This window comes from Pteropus vampyrus, unplaced genomic scaffold (genome assembly GCF_000151845.1).
Source record: "Pteropus vampyrus isolate Shadow unplaced genomic scaffold, Pvam_2.0 Scaffold143, whole genome shotgun sequence".
Taxonomy (NCBI): domain Eukaryota; kingdom Metazoa; phylum Chordata; class Mammalia; order Chiroptera; family Pteropodidae; genus Pteropus; species Pteropus vampyrus.
The window spans coordinates 3,520,564-3,537,750 of NW_011888924.1; the positions used below are offsets into that span (position 1 = coordinate 3,520,564).

At 36.3% G+C, this 17,187-nt stretch overlaps 1 protein-coding gene across 1 annotated transcript in view; it reads right to left on the reverse strand.

Annotated features, from left to right (window-relative positions):
* The window catches only part of TANC2 (tetratricopeptide repeat, ankyrin repeat and coiled-coil containing 2), a 264,506-nt gene that overhangs the window by 72,479 nt on the left and 174,840 nt on the right, over window positions 1-17,187 (reverse strand). The window contains exons 9-10 of the mRNA XM_011368557.2: window positions 14,269-14,402; window positions 1,018-1,249 (exon numbers count right to left, since the gene is read on the reverse strand). Of these exons, the coding sequence (XP_011366859.1) occupies window positions 1,018-1,249; window positions 14,269-14,402 (366 nt within the window). The remainder of the gene's footprint in view (window positions 1-1,017; window positions 1,250-14,268; window positions 14,403-17,187) is intronic.

Consider the following 17,187-nt stretch of genomic DNA (forward strand, 5'->3'; position numbering starts at 1 on the left):
CCCTTAACCTTTGTTTTTAATCCTTTGTAAATACAGGGATTTTTTTCACCAGGGATTCCCCGTGCCCTCACTTACATGTATTCTTAAATGCTTGAACTGCCTTCTTAGTAGTCCCATCCTAAGACTCTACCTAGGTACCTGAGAGAAATAGCAATTATGGAGACTACGAGAGAAGAGATGGTAGCTAGTGCCAACCTAAAGTCAAAAGTGAATCCTAGTGCATGAGATCTTATGATTGGTGTATTGTACAGAAATTATCAAAAGTGAAAAAAAGACTCATATCAGACAACATTTTTGTTCAGAAAGCTGCGCATGAGAATTATCTTCCTTTTAGTCGTGAGAACAATTTAGCATCTCCTTTCATTTCAAATTGGTGGCTGAGAAACTTCACTGTACAGAAAATATGCTTACAAATATTTGTGGATAAATTCCAAGATTTAAAAAAGTTTAGAGTACGGTAAAGCAAATAGGTAGTAGAAATACAGACAGAGGTTATCAAAGTTGAGAAGAAAAACTTTGATATCTGTGTAACTAGTACAGAGGCACAATAACTAATAACTAGTAATTTGAAATAACTGAAGATGGTGGCCAGGGGAATGGAAATTATAATCAATTGTTCTTATGAGTGTCTCCAAAACCCCCGAGAAAGGTAAATAAGTCTCCCGGGAATCAACAGGATTGCTCAGGAAATCGCATTCTTATTCAAGTCTTTTTCTTTGGCTTCCAGCATTGATGAAACATTGTTGGGGGGTGGGTTAGAGACAGGTAAAAGAGATGGCTATGCTTTAGTATAAGAAAACTGTATTATATTTAAAAATGAAAATGGGAATTTTTACAAAGAAAGGAGGAAGTAGCAATTCCTGTAGGAATTTTTATTTTTTCAAGTAAAATCTTTTATCTGTGCTATGGGACATTTAGTTTGGGTATGTGATTAAAAAAATCATTTTTATAACACGACCCAGGTGAACTTGGGCTCCAACGCTTTCACCTTTCACCTTTTTTGCACCTCATCTGTACCTTTGTGGAGATTCTCCAGGGGCTCCAGGACTCCCCTCCGGAAGGAGGCCATGGGGTCTTGAACACAAGACCTAAGGCTCAGCATGCTCTGTAGGTGAGGCTCCCGAAGAAGCTGCTCCCGATAGGCCGCCAGTTGAGGTGAGCGGCAGAGAAGGGCAGCAACGTTGTGGACAAATTCTGGCACCAAGCAGGTGTAGGCATTATCTGCCTGGCAATAGTGATAGGCAACCACCTACCAAAGAAAGATGACAATGCAGACAGGTTGATCAGTAGCAAGAACAACAGCCACAGTTATTATATGATCATTCTCTAACATGGTCTTCTATCTCCTCATTCCTCAACTTTACAAGTAAAAATAAAAGCTGCTAACTCAGAAACTGCCTGATATATCTAAGATCAGAAATTTGATACAATATTTCTATTGTATACATATGCTATGCTAATTCACAATTAAAATTTGTAAATACAAATTGAGTTTTCCCTCTGGATCATAAGAAATAAAAAGCAAGCCTGAGAATAAATACTTACATTAATCTCTATAATATTTATTCAGCATGGAGCAGTATAGGAAAGAGTTAATCTTATAACAAAACATTAGGAATAAAACAATCACAGAAAAACTATGTTAGTTTCAACACATATGCTGATGTCATCATTTTTGATGTCATCAAAATTATAGCTGTGTTATAAGCAGCTTTATAAAAAGTAAAATAATTTAGACTTGAGAATTATCATTCAATATTTTCTGAATACCTTGAGAGAAGAGAATCAAAATTAGATAACAGGAAGACGGAAAGGAGTGAGATTTTTGTTAGATGCAGGTCTTAAATTCAAAGAACTTAGAAAATGTTATGAGTCTTAGTATCATCCATGGGCTGCCTGGCTGGAACCCAGAGTTTTAAGCTCTGTTCTGTTTCAATTTGCACAGAGCTCACTCTTTGCCTCAGTGACAACTGTAGAGGATGATTTTAATCTAGATCACTTTGTTAGCTCATTAGTACGCACTAAAGTGATGGGATTGTGTAGATAACATGAAATTGGCAGGGAGATTCGGCTTGAATGCATGGAAAGCACTTGGCATGGTGCTCAGCACATACTATGTGCAAAGTAATGTTAGCTGCCCCATCATCATTGCCCTCCTCCTCCTCTTCCTCTCCATCATCATCATCATTGACATCATCAAGGTTCTGTATACTCATTTGCAGCTAATGGCTTTGTGCCTATCGGCATTTGAAATTTTCACTAGAAGCATTCATAAACCATTGGGACTCCAGCTCGTCAAACATCTCTCAGAGAACAGAGTCAGCTACTAAAGTATTTTGTTTTGTACAGACTCCTAATTTGTAAGTATCCTAGCTCTTTAATGCTGGAAATGTCACTGTAAAAAAAAATACCTGAAATCCTTCTCATTAAGCATAAAAATAACTGAACAATACAGGTAATGTTACTACACATATAAATCCGAGGACAGGAATTGCTTGTGAGTGAAGCAATGATATTTGAGCGCAATATGAAATCAGAAACAAGAAGTTATACTAAAAAAATCTCCACTCTTTCCTTTAGATAAATTGGTCATTACTTTATTACCTATCTTAAGCACAGAGTAAGGAACCCAAAGAAAAAAACCTAGCAACAATTGATCTGTCCTCTCAATGAACAGTGAATGTCAGTGGTTATGTACACATGGATACAAATCTCTACTTTATAAAAAGCGAACAGCAAACCTCTGAATCAATATGAACTTTCATCATATTTTACCTCAGTTGATCCCACAGCTCAAGGAGAAACATAGCTGAGCATACCAGCTAACTTACTCTTCACCTAAAGTAATGGGATTAAGTTTGAAGAGAAAAATTCTGAAATTTAGGAAGAGGGTTCTTTTACTGATTTCATTAAAAATCATCTGTGCTCTTGGCTGAATGAGGTTTTATCCACCAAGGTTAGATAACATGACTAAAGTTGCTACCTTTCTTTTAATTTTAAATATTTCTTTGGCATTCCAAATATAAAGTCGTGATTCCTTTGTAGAATTCAGGCAGAAAGATCATTCAACATCTTTATGAAATCTGCACTGTGGCTCAAAATAGGTTATTTACTAGACATTTCAAAGTAGTTACGTACATGAACATATAACCTGTGAAAAACATTTGGAACTTCCCGAATATTGTTGACTGATGTTATCTACAACTTTTCCTACGTATACAAGTAGGAAACAATTCTGGGAAGGCAGTTTTTTCCTTCAGTCTCTCATTGTACCAGTGTTCAGTGATGGATATTAGATCACCTCCTATAGCTCTGAGGAAGTCATCATGACCGCCCATGCTCAGTCACTATTATTCCAACTTCCTGGAAATGGTTCCCAATCAGTCCACTCTCGGTATATCAGCAGGTAAAACCTTTGTCTCTCCTCAGTGAATTCTTGTTTCTCACAATGACCTGGTGAAATTTCATTTTCAGCTATGTCTTTCTTATATTATTAATTTTTACATCTCAAGTTTTTCTCATGTTAAATTCCAAAACTTTAAAAACATGTTATTTATTGGTATATAATATTATATTAAAATGATTCTATCCAAAATATATTTGATATGACCAGAATCGTATTAATTCTTTGAAGAAGATAGTGAGTACATTTTAAGATTACTTCTGTGAGGGTTAAAAAGAAAAGAGGGAAGTCTGTAGGATATATAGACAAAAGAAAAGACTGGAGGTCAGTATAGCCTTGGGTATAAAAAGCTTAATCCTCATTCAAAAGCCCTAATCAAATGATTGAATGGCAGCAAATCTGTCAGCCTTGTGTTAAAAGTCCCAGGCCTTCACTCTCCAAAGACCATTTTCTACTTCAAATGAATACTGACAGAATTAATCTAATCTCACATAAAAAAAAGGCAGCTTTGACTATTTGGAATTCATTTGGACATAAAAATTTAATTTACATAATGACTGGCATTTGTATCAGTTAAATTCTAATGTTGCAATTGCCCTTCCTTTAGGCCTGCACTCATATTCTTAATCCATGTCTCCTTTTCATCACTCCTTATTTTTTGGGAAAATACTTTAAACATTTTTCAATTATAGTCGACATACAAGAGTATATTTGGTTCAGGTGTACAACATAGTGATCTGACATTTACATAATTTACCAAGTGAGCACCCGGATAAATTTAGTACTCACCCATCTGAAACCATACATGGCTATTATAGTATTATTAATTATATTCCTTATGCTGTACTTTACATTCCCATGACTATTTTGTTACTATCAATTTGACTTTTTAATCTCTCCCCCTTTTTTCACCCACCCACCCTAAACCCTATCCCATCTGGCAACCATCAAAATGTTCTGTCTCTATGAGTTTGTTTCTGTTTTGTTTATTTTGTTCCTTAGAGTCCACATATAAGTGAAATCATATGGCATTGTCTTTCTCTGTCTGACTTACTCCACTCAGCACCATACTCTCTAGGTCCATCATGTTGTTGCAGATGGCAAAACTTCATTCTTTTTTATGGCTGAGTAATATTCCTTTGTATATACGTACCACCTCTCCTTTATCCATTCATCCACTGATGGACAGCAAGGTTGCCTCCATATCTTAGCTACTGTACATAATGCTGCAATGAACATATGGATGCACATGTCCCTTTGAAGTAGTGTTTTGGGTTTCTTTGGATAAATATCCACAAGTGGGATTACTGGGTCCTTCTTTGTCTCTTGTTACAGCCTCTGTTTTAAAGTCTATTTTGTCTGGTATAAGTACTGCTATCCCAGTTTATTTATTATTATTATTATTTTTTGGTTTCGAGTTTCATGAAATTTCTTTTTCCATCCCTTTACTTTCAATCTGTGTGTCTTTTGATCTGAATAGAGTCTCCTGTAGGCAGCATATGTAAGGGTCTTGTTTTCTTATCCATTCAGCCACCCTATGTCTTTTGATTGAGGCACTTACTCCATTTATAGTTAAAGTAATTATTGGTAGATATGTAATTATTTCTATTTTATTACTCATACATTTAAAATAATTATTGGTAGATATGTAAGTATTGTTATTTTATTATTCATACATTTAAAGTAATTATTGGTAGATATGTAATTATTGCTATTTTATTATTCATATTTTTCATCTTTTCTTCTTAAAGAAGTCCTGTTAACATTTCTTGTAATACTGGTTTGGTGGTGATGAGCTTCAGCTTTTTCTTGTCTGGGAAGCTCCTCATCTGTCCATAGCTTCTAAATGACAGCTTTGCTGGGTAAAGTAATCTCAGTTGTAGGTCCTTGCTTTTCATCACTTTGAATATTTTGTGCCACTCTTTTGGCCTGCAAAGTTTCTGTTGAGAAATTAGTGGCAGTCTTATGGGAGCTCCGTGCTTTTCTCTTGTTGTTTTTAAGATTCTTTGTCTTTTGCCTTTGGCATTTTAATTATGATGGGTCTTGGTGTAGGTCATCACCGCTTCTTGAACACCCTCATCACCACCTGACGGACTTCCTACTCAGCACATCCCTTTCAACACTTTATTTGGCTTTCAGTATTTCTAGGAACCTGGAGGCTCAGTGTAAATAACTACTTTCTCTTTCTTTTCTCCTGTTCCTCAGCACTGACTCTAATCCTCGCCCTGGGACTGAAAGCTAAGAACAGCTCCCAGACTTGAGTTCTGCCTCAGTAGTTTTCCAGCTTGGAGCTCTATCCTCCTATTTTTTTTTGGCAGTAGTATTTCTATTTTATTTAACTTTTTATTTTGAACTAATTTTAGATTTATAGAAATGTTGCAAAAGTAGCACACAGAGTTTCCCTATATCCCTCACCAGGCTTCTCCGATTATTAACATCTTATATAAACACTGCATAATTATCAATACCAGGAAACAATACTGGCACAATACTATTAATTAAAGTCCTTATTCAAATTTTGCCAGTTTTCCACTGGTGTCCTTTTTCTGCTCTAGCAGTCTATCAAGAACCCCATATTGCATTTACTTATTATTTCTCCTTAGACTCCTGCAGTTTGTAAGAATTCCTCAGTGTCTGCCTTTTATGACTTTGACACTTTTGAAGAGTACTGATCATCATTTTGTCCACTGCCAGCTAGTTTGTGTTTGCCTGTTTTCCTCATAATCCAACTGAGACTTTTTGGCAAGAATACCACGATGTTGACATGTCTTGTCACTGGTGATGCTGACCTTGATCACCATGGTTTCTCTACTGTAAAGTTACTATCATCTTTCCCTTTGTAGTTAATAAATATCTTGGGGTAGATACTTTGAGATAATGCATATCCTGTTTTTCCTCAAACTTTTGCTCACTAATTTTAGTATCCATCAGTGGATCTTGTCTGTAACAGTTATTACTGTGGTGTTTGCCTAATGGTGATTTTCTATTTCCCTCTTTCCTTTTACATTTATTAAGTGGAATTCTATTGGAACAAAGAGCTGGCCTTTCTTCTTCATTTATTTACTTGACTGACTTAATAAATATAGTCTTATTTTATTCCATGGGTTATAATTTAATACTAGATTTATTTTGTTGCTCACTTTGTTCCAACTTTAGTCATTAGGAGCTCCTTCAGGTCGGCATCTGTGTTCTTTCAAGAAGCCTCTAACTTTTTAAAAGCACTTTCTTGATTTCTGGGACTATAAAATGTTCCAGGCTCATTTTATATTTACCCTGCTCCAGACCTGACATCATTTACTTCTCGAGAGCCTTGGTTCTGTTTACTGGAGAATGGTGTTTAGAAGACAAGATCTGAGCAGTAGGTGTACTTATTGCTAATGAAGTACAATTGCTTTGGGGCCCTCTCAAAGGACAGAGCTAGGAAATACATGTATGTATACTAACTCACACATAAACATCCATCTATATTTCTGTATCTATCTCTATATCAATAGATATACCTCTATTGTCTGTCTGTCTGTCTGTCTGTCTATCTATCTATCTATCTATCTATCTATCTATCTATCATCTATCTATCTATCATCAATCATCTTTTTTAAACTATGAGTATATACTGATTCCTCGGATTTCTATCCAATGTCATCTGGTTCATTTTAGACTTCTCTTTCCTCATTTGTAACTTCTTTCTCCAACAATGAGAAACTAGGCTTTGTAATTTACAATGTATTTACTTATTCACTCAGTTCTAGTACATACATGAAGAATTTTCAGAATTGTTAATACATGCATGTGAGAAACACATTTATTAACTAGATTACAGCATTTATGTACATTTCCTTTTGTCTTTAGCCTTATAGTATTCACTTAAGATATTGTTTTCCAAACTTAGTTAAGTTAGCCTTTTTTTTTGTTTCTCTGCCTTCTTCCATGTGGTTATGCTATTTATTTGTAATACAGTTGGGTTCTTTTGCGAGTGTCTGCATTCCATTTTGGGTCCCCCCCACATCTGGTTGGTTTTAACTATTTTGGGGTATGTGAAACATTAGTATGTTCCTGAGTCAGACCTATACAAAAAGATATAGACGAAGAAATATCACTCCCTCTTCATCCCGGTACATCATTCCCATTAACCAAGTCTATCCATTTCTTTCCCATCCATCTGCTTTAGACAACCAATGTCTTTTCTTTCTGGTTTCCCCTTCCTGTATTTCTTTCGCACAAATAAGCAGGTACATGTGTATTTCCTTATACCACTTCCTTTCTTACATGAAAGTTGGTATCCCATAGGTATTCTTCTGCACTTTCCTCCCCACCTAAGTGTACATCCTGAAAATCACAAAGATCTTCACTCTTTTTATAGCTGCATAGTACCCTGAGCGGATGTACTATGGTTTATTTAGCTTCTATGTACATTTAGATTGTTTCCAGTATTTCACATTTATAAACAAAGCTGCAATGAATAACCCTATGCATAACATATTTTTGTATCATTTGAGATGCATCTTCAGGGTAGATTTCTAGAAATGGGATGCTGGGTCAAAAGGTAAGTGTATATAAAGTTTTGTTAGCTGTTGTCCAATCTCCTTACAGAGGGGTTGTACCAATTTTCATTCCCATTAGTATGAGGGTGTCTGTTTTCTAACAGCTGCATCAACAGAATGTATTTTTATAAAGTTTTTTTCCAGTCTGATAGGTAAAAAGGATATCTCAGTGTTGTTTTCATTTGCATTTCTCTAACTGTGAGTTGGAACATGCTTCCAAATGTTTGAGGACCATTTTAATCTCATTCTTGTGAACTGTCTGTTAGTCTTTTCCCCATTTTTCTGTCATGTTTTTGGTCTTAAGTTCTTTAAAAATAAAGGATCTGTGGTATATGTTATGAATATTTTCTCTCATTTTTTTTAGTTTTCTTCTGACATCTTTTGTTGTTATGAAACATTTTTTAATGTAGTTAAATTTATCAACTTTTTTTCCTACTCCTCTATTCTTAGATCTTAGAAAGCCTTTTCTTTAACCAAAGAAAGAGGAAGTCACTCATGTTTTCCTCTGTTATTTGTCTGGTTTTATTTTTTTACATTTAGATACCTAATCCATTCAGAATTTATTCTTGTTCATGGTGTGAGATATGGATTAATTTTATCCATATGGCTACTTAGTTGTCCCAGCACCATTTAATTAAAAAGTTTATTTTTACCCTAGTGTTCTGAGATGCTGATTTTTTTTTTTTTCATATACTAAGTATCCATATGTATTTGGGTCTAATTCTGAACTTTCTATTCTACTCCACTGGCCTATTAGTCTATTCATGCACGAGTACTGCACTGTTTTGATTATAAAGGTTTTATAGTATGCTTCCATGTCTGGTAGGCAGAGCTCTATCATTTATTTAGTTGTAGGAAAGCACTGGGTAATGTTTAACTTTGTAATAATTTTAGACCTAAGTAGCTGCATCCCACAGATTGTTGCTAATCAGATCACTGATTAGCAAGGAGGTGAGGACTAATACCAAATACAAATTTTCAGGAAAAGTGACTATTTTATTTAGTTCATCTGCAATTCCTAGAGAAGTAGGTCTGGTACAGTATGATAGGCCAAGTGCATTTAATCCAGAGTTTATGAAACTCTGTTTCAGAGAACTGGTTGAATTTTAAACTCTTCACCGAGATTTTGGGCATATGAATCTGCTTCTAATTTGATCTAATAACTTGGTTGGAAACCATTATTATGAATAAGCACTCAGTTGAATGCCCATGATTTCCTAATAGAAAATATATCCTTCAGTATATATTAACTGAACTTTCATTATATGCAGACATATAATAACCTGCATGACCTTCACAGTCTAGCAAGAATGAGAGACAATTAAACAAGTGATAATAATAGTTAATGAGCACTATGAGATAGAGGTTCCTCAAAAAATTAAAAATAGAACCACCACGTGATCTGGCAATTCTACTTCTGTAAAAGGAAATCACTATCTTGAAGACATATCTGCATGTTCACTGCAGCATTATTTACAATAGTTAAGACATGGAAACAACATAGGTGTCCAGAACTGGATGACTGGATTAAGAAACTGGGATATACATACATAATGAAATATTATTTGGCCATAAAAAGAAGAAAATCCTGCTATATGTGACAACATGGATGGAGGGCATTATGCTAAGTGAAATACAAGTCAGACACAGAGAGACAAATCTTGCATAATCTCACTTGTATGTGGAATATAAAAAAAGCGGAACTCATAGAAACAGAGAAGACTGGTGAGGCCAGAGGCGGGGGGTCAGGGGTGAGGGAAATGGTGAAGGTGGTCCAAAGGTACACTTCCAGTCATAAGATAGATAAGTTCTGAGGATATAATATACAGCATGGTGAGTACAGTTATTAATACTATATTATATATTTGTAAGTGGCTAAGAGAGATCTTAAAAGTTCTCATCATAAGAAAAAATTCTGTAACCATGTGAGGTGATGGATATTAACCAAGCTTACTGTGGTCATCACTTTGTAATATATACATATATCAAATATCTATGCCGTACATTTTTAACTAATACAATGTTTTATGTCAATTATATTTCAATAAAACTGGGGGGGGGCACTCTGAGAAAGGAAATACAAGGTGCTGGGACAACGCACAAAAGGGCATCTAAATAAGTAACTTGGGGAGCCAGGGGAGGCTTCTTAAAAGAAGTAATATTTCAGCTAAGATCTAAAGAATGAGGAGGAGTGAACTGAGGCCGTAGCAGTGTTCCAGGCTGAGGAAAACAGTATGTGTGAAGGGCCTCAGGCATTCAAGGAATTTAAATCAATTTTAGTGCGGCTACGGTGTGAGTGACTGGGGATTGGCGGGAGATAAGACAGAACAGGGGTTTTCAACAGGGGTGGCTTTGCATCCTAGGGGACATCTGGCATTGTCTGGAGATTATTCTGGTCATTATGACTGAAGGTGGGGTGGGGGGAATGCTATTGGGTAGTGGACAGAGGCCAAGGATGGTTCCAAATATCCCACAATAAAGGGACAAAAGCCCTCCCATCCAAGCAAAGAACTATCTGGCACAGAATGTCAGGAGTGTTAACACTGAGAAACCCTGGGCTAGATGTAAAAAGTAAAGGTCCATTCATTATAGTTCGTATGGTGTTTTTAAAAGTGAGTTTGGATTTCATTCAAGCGCAGCGAGGAGACATTTACAGGTTTTAAGTAGCAAAAACAGATAAATATGTTTTAGAAAGATTACTCAGGCATTAGTATAGAGAATAGACTATTCATTCATTTAACAAATATTTACGTGCCAGGCACTGTGCTAGGAGCTAAGGAAACAATGGTGAACAATAATTTAGACACTGATCCATTCTAGTAGAAGAGACAGATAAAAAACACTGAAATTGACAAACAAGGTTGTTTCCTATATTCGGTATCCTGAATGTAGATGAAATCTGCGTTTATTAACTCAGTGTTAATTCTTAGAGGATAGAAGCCCTAGACAAGTTTTATGAAACATCATCTATAGGTCATTTGTTTAGTTTGGATCTCATTTCTCCTAAAATGTAGATCATTCTAAAACACAAAATTTTACAGTATAAACTTAAATCTTATAGTATATACTTATATCGTTAAGCATAAGCTTTAAAATGTCCCATCTTTAGTTGCAAACAGGTGGATTTATGTATTTTGCTAAGGAAGAAATAATCATGAAATTTAAAATATGTTCCTTCAGTAAGTGTAAATAACCACTAATTTCCTGCTAACAATATTTAACATTTTCCAAATATTAAACATAAATGTCTTGAGCTTTCTTCTCTTGATGAGAGAGATTAATGAGTGACAACGTGGTGAGACTTAATTCTCCGAGCTCTTTTTAGCACTCATCACCATCTGACATATATATATATTCATTTGTTTACTGGTCTTCTTCCATCACGACAATGTGGGCTACATAACATCAGGGATTGTGTCTGTTTCGCTGACTGCTTTAACATCAGACTTGTATTACAGGAGGTCCTAACACATATTCTAAATGAATTAATGAATGACTGTGATGATGGAAGCTCTTCAGCATTCATGTATTTCTTGGATGATATTTATTCTGAATATTTAGAAAAAAACAGAGATATCTTTTAAAGTTGCATTGAGTTAGCAATGCATGAAAAGTTAGCAATGTCCAGTGAGGGAAATCCTAGGCTGTTTTCAGGAGTCCACTTATAAAGGATGTGTACCGATAAGTGGGGACAATTAAAAATGCATTTGGAGGAAGCATGCTGTTTCTGCCTCTGAGCTGGACTGGATTTTATTAGAACCTTATGATATTGCAGATGACTCTCTGTTTCTCTGTTTCTCTGTTAATTACTAATTAACTATGACAAGACTTCTTTAAATACTTGAGATAGACATTTTACATTGTTGTTCTCTTGAAAATCCTCAAAAATAAGGAGAATACAAAACAGAAATGTAAACTTCTACAGGGATATCTACCTATAATCTCAGATTATAACACATAAAGATGGAATGTGTACGTAGGATTCATCAGTGACCTGACAGAAGGTGAAGCAAATGTCTGCTGGGGGTAATAACAACAGGAGGGAGTCAAAGCATCTGTAAAACCTCAGAAGAGCATAGGACTTAGAAGCACCAGGTACTGTGGGACTGGGGGTGAGGAAGAGAACTGAAAACACAGAAATCATTTGAAGTTTATATAAGAAGCAGTTAGATTCCCCAAATATCCATTCCCACCCTGCCCAGCAGGTGACCACTTTCCCCAACACCCACAGGAAAGAGAATATATTCACTAAAGAAACTAAATCAGAAAGAATCTAGACTTAGGGACACCAGATATAGAGCAAGTGGGACTGAAAAGGGGCTGAAGTAAAAGTATCCATAATGAATGGTGAAACTCCAGCTCTCTTCTCCTGCCTAGCTCCAGAATGCTGGCACCCAGGATACATATCCTCCAGGAAGAAAACTGATGGATCCTTTGCTAGAGAAGATAAACAGCACAAGAGAAAATCTAATAAACACTGACTCTGGGGTATTTCCAATAAAGGCTGGTGGGTCATCTTAATGTTCTATAGTTAAAATCTCTATACACACAAGCTTCCAGTAAGTTTTTCAGTGCCTAACTATTAAAAAAGAGATATGAGAACATACTGCACCCATAACATGAGAATGGATGCTATATAAAAGAAAGGAACAATTGGAGAAAAAGAAAGAGCTTTAGAAATTAAAATTATGATAGTCAAACACAATTTTTTTCTGAAAGGATTGGAAGGTAACGTTGAAGAAATCTCTTAATGGTGGATCAAAAACCAAAACAGAAAAGCAAAAGTATAGAAAAATAGGAAAGAAAAGTTAAGAAAACGAGAGTATCCGAATAGGAAATCTAATTTTTGATTAAAAGGAGTTGTAGAAAAAGAAAACAAAGGAAATGGTGGTAAGGAAATTATCAATACATAATACTAGTATTTCCCAGAATTAAGAATATCTGCAGGTTTTGCTAGGTATCAAGAGAGTAAATGGAAAAAAGATCCAAGAACAATGGTGATAAAAAGAGGATACTAAGAGAGAGAAAAAAGCAGAGAGAAAAGGCATATATAAAGGATTAGGAATAAGAATAGAATTGTATTACTTAATAGCAATATTGGAAGCTCGAGACAATAAAGCAATGCCTTCAAAATTCTGATGGAAAATCATTTTAAACCTAGAAATATATACCATGTCAAACAAATAGTAAAGTAAGAGAATGGAATAAAGTTGCTTTCAGAAACATTAAGTCTCAAAAACACCTCCTATGCATTCTTTCTTAGGAAACTACTGGAGGATGTGCTCCACCAAAATGAGGAACAGAATCAAGAAAGAAGATGACATGGGATCCAACACGGAAGTATTAAGAATTTCGAGGGTACCGATTAGGTGATAAGCCTTGAGAGCATCCTGACTACACCTAGCTCAATGAAGGACTCCTGGCTAGATGTGGAATGTACTTAATGTGGAAAATTGTATTGGAAGGTATTTTACAAAGCTATTAAGAGTTATAGAGTGACTTAGCCATAAGTTTAAAGAAAAATGAGCAAATTTTAAAATGAGGCAGTTCATAAACTCAGGAAAAACAAATTGTTCAAGAAGGAAATTGTAATCCTTGGTTCCACAGTGACCCATATTTGCATAGTATTAATAAAGAAAATATTAAAATATTGATTTGGACAAAAATCATGATATAGCTGTACTGAGATGGAGGAAAGAGGAAAAGAGCTAAAATTCTCATCATTTATAATAAGAAGTAATAGATAATGTGTAAAACTGTTAAAAAAAAAAAGGTTCCAGCAGTATATAAATATTAGTTAGAAATATGGAGGCTAAGATCAGAGATACAGCCCTAAGAGGTGACAGTGGCTGTCTTTGGGAAGAGGCTGAGTGAGGAAAGAGAATTGCACATTTTTATTATAAGGCTTTGAGCATTATTTGATTTTCTAAACTATATGCATACATTACTTTGATAAAAATAGAAATTAAAAACCCAAACATATAAGAAATATTACAGTGTAGTATATAGCAAGATGAGTTTTGAACTAGAAATGAAAATAAAAAGCTTTTGATTACTTATATTGTGGTCTTGGGTAAACCATATAACTCCTTTAAGTCTCAATTTCCTTATCTGTTCATTAGAGGGTCTGACTATTTCCAAGGGCCTCTGCAACTCTAAGGTTCTGGTTCCATTGTAATAAAGTATTTTTCTAGGAACAGCAAAGAAATGTACTCATGGTATACTTGTGCATATTTTCGTTCACTTTGCCAAGGGTCTCCTTACCTTTGCCCCTTTGATGTTCCAAAGCACTAGCATGCCCGCGACCTGGGACCCCCACTGTACCTGTGAGGCTAGTCTCCGCATGGCCTCCTCCTGCCGCCGGCGCATTTCTGGAGTTCCCGGGCAGCTCCCACTGGTGATGGACGAGTGGGCTGAAGGTGGCTGTGTGAGTGGCAGCTCTCTGTTGGCATCCACATCTGGATTAAAAAGATGAGATGTTTGCATCAGATAATCATAAAACTCTGAACTAAAGGAAGATTGGTTAAATTGCATTCGTTCTATGATCCAACAATTCTACTCCTAGGTATGTGCCCAAGAGAAATAAAAACATATGCAGACGTAAAAATTTGTACGCAAATGTTCAAAGTAGCAAGATTCATAACCACCAAAAAGTAGAAACAACCTATATGTCCATCAATTGATGAATGGTTAGAATGTGGTAGAGCCATTCAATAGGTGAGGCCTCGACAATAAAAACAAATGAGATAGTGATATATGCTACGATCTGGACAACTCTTGAAAATATTACACTCAAAGAGGACAGTTACAAAAGACCATATATTGTATGACTCTACTGATATGAAATGCTCAGAATACAGAATCTATTGGACAAAAAATAAACGAGCGGTTACCGAGGGGTGGAGGTAGGACGTGAAGGGGGGTATGGAGACAGACTGCCAAAGGGCATAAGCTTTCTATCGGGGGGATGAAAATGTTCTCATGTTAGATTATGGTGACTGTTGTAAAACTCTGTAAATATACTAAAAAAAACCCCACTGAACTGAACATCTAAATGGGTGAATTGTATGGTATGTGAATGGGAGCTTAATAAAACTGTATTTTAACAATTCCATTTGTACGCATCATTAAAAAATGTCTTACTAGTAGAAATTATAGAATATATTTATGAATACAAATCATACTTTAGAGATAAATACCAAAAGAAGTGGACTGCTATTTGATAGTCAATAGCTACTGAAAGGAGGGAGTATCAGGTAAGGTGGTCCTCATTTAACTGGTATGTCTTCCCTCCGACTGCTACGGTAATCCCCGGGTCACTGGATAGAGTTCTGAATAACTGTAGGAGGATAAATGTGGGAGACGGTAATGAAAAAAACTTGAAACGTGTCAGCTGGGGTAAAGTTCGATGACTGTCACTGTAGCATTTCTGTCCTTCGCTCCTTTTCCTCACCCCCTTCCCTTTTATCTGCTATCTGACTTTGTAATTATCGTCTGAACACCTCTGTCTTCTAGCGATTTCCTTTTAAAAATGCCTTCCTTTTTGTCTGAGTGTCTTTCCTTTCTATTTGGTATTTAGAGAACAGTAGAAATAAAGTTAATATGTAGGCAGTGTGCACAGCAAACTGGCAGAACAGACTTCTGAAATGAGCGGAGTGGGGAGGGGAGGGGTTAGTTACTAAACAGCTGTTTGGGGGCTTGGCAGCTGTTGGCAAATGTCAAATCCAAATAATAACTACACTGAGACTTTTAGCGATAGGAAAATACAGTCTTGTATTAGACAGAACTTCCCTAACTACAGTACTGAGTACACTTGTTAATGTAATAATGCCTGAATTACACAACCGGTCTATTTTCACAAAATGTTTTTGCTCTTTGGTATGTATGTGTTGGGGGGTGGGTGACGACGGTGGTGGGGAGACTGATGGGGGAGTCAGGTTTGGGGAGGGGTGTGGGCGGAAAGCAGGATGACAGGCTGGTGCCTGCCTTGACAGCTTTTCTGTACCTTACCAGTGAAATGACAAGGAGGGGGCGGGCTGGGGGCTGAGTGTCTGTGGGGGAGGGACAGAGCCAGGCAATTCGGTACTGCGGGCTAACTGCTCCCATCTTCCACAGCAGTACTGCTCAGTGCGGAGGAGGCAGGGGCAGAAGAAAGAACGACAGATGATGCAGAGATGGGAGCTGGGGGCTCCAATAACTTTCCACATGTTCTCATCATTACTACAACTACATCACTGGCATCACTGACTGAGGGTTAGGAGAACTAGTGGCATTCCAAATAAATCTACCCAAGCTTCATGTAAATTAAACTCTGTAAAAAATTAAGGTGACTCTCTATACAGACATCATTCTTATTCTGCTGCTGCCAGCAACGTTCTAGTGCTGGCTCATACAGTAACAGATTAATGCTAAAAAACAGCTTGGGCGTTATCGGTCACTTATTTGTGACCTTTCTTAAGGACTAGTGGTTCAGTTAAGATGGCAGAGGTAGAATGTAGCTCGGACATCAAGAGTTTGCAACAAATATTATTTTGTTCACGTTAACTGCTGGTTCTGTGTAATTCTGATAAATATAAAACCACATATTCGATCTCCTTTGACACATTTTCAGGTTTTGAAAGTTAACTATCAGGCCAAATCTACAGTTTCAACATATGGACATTTATCTCATGAATGGGAGTGTCTTGGTATTTTTAGAGTTTCTCTGGAGATAAAAGGCAATGAATGTTAGAGAATAACTTAATGAACTACCTTCAAAGAACCTCTGCTTTGGGGGAGCACATGGCTGTTTTCTATTAATTCTTGCTCTCCCAGACTTAGAGAGGGGGCACTCCCAGGTACCTTTGCTTTCTGAGAAAGCAGCTCTTCTTGCCCTTGGCATTTATCCTCTGCCATGCATGATTCTACCGTTCTGTTATCTGTAACGGTGATAGACAGAGGAGTCAGAGAGACTATCGGCTATCTGCTTTTCTTTCTGACACACTCAAATAGTTAACCTCTTGGATTACTCAGATAAAAAGGAGTTTGGTGTGATATTTAAGTAGCCAAAGGAAAATACTGGAATAGGTATAGAAAATTACTTTCAACCATGAAGATGTTCTTAGAATCATCTAATTTTAGCACTGGAACAAATCTTAAAGAAAACCTAGTCCAACATCCTCATTTTACAAATGTGAAAACTGAAGTTTAATAAATTAAAGCAAAACTCTCGAGGTTACAAAGTACAGTCAATTTGAGTGTTCG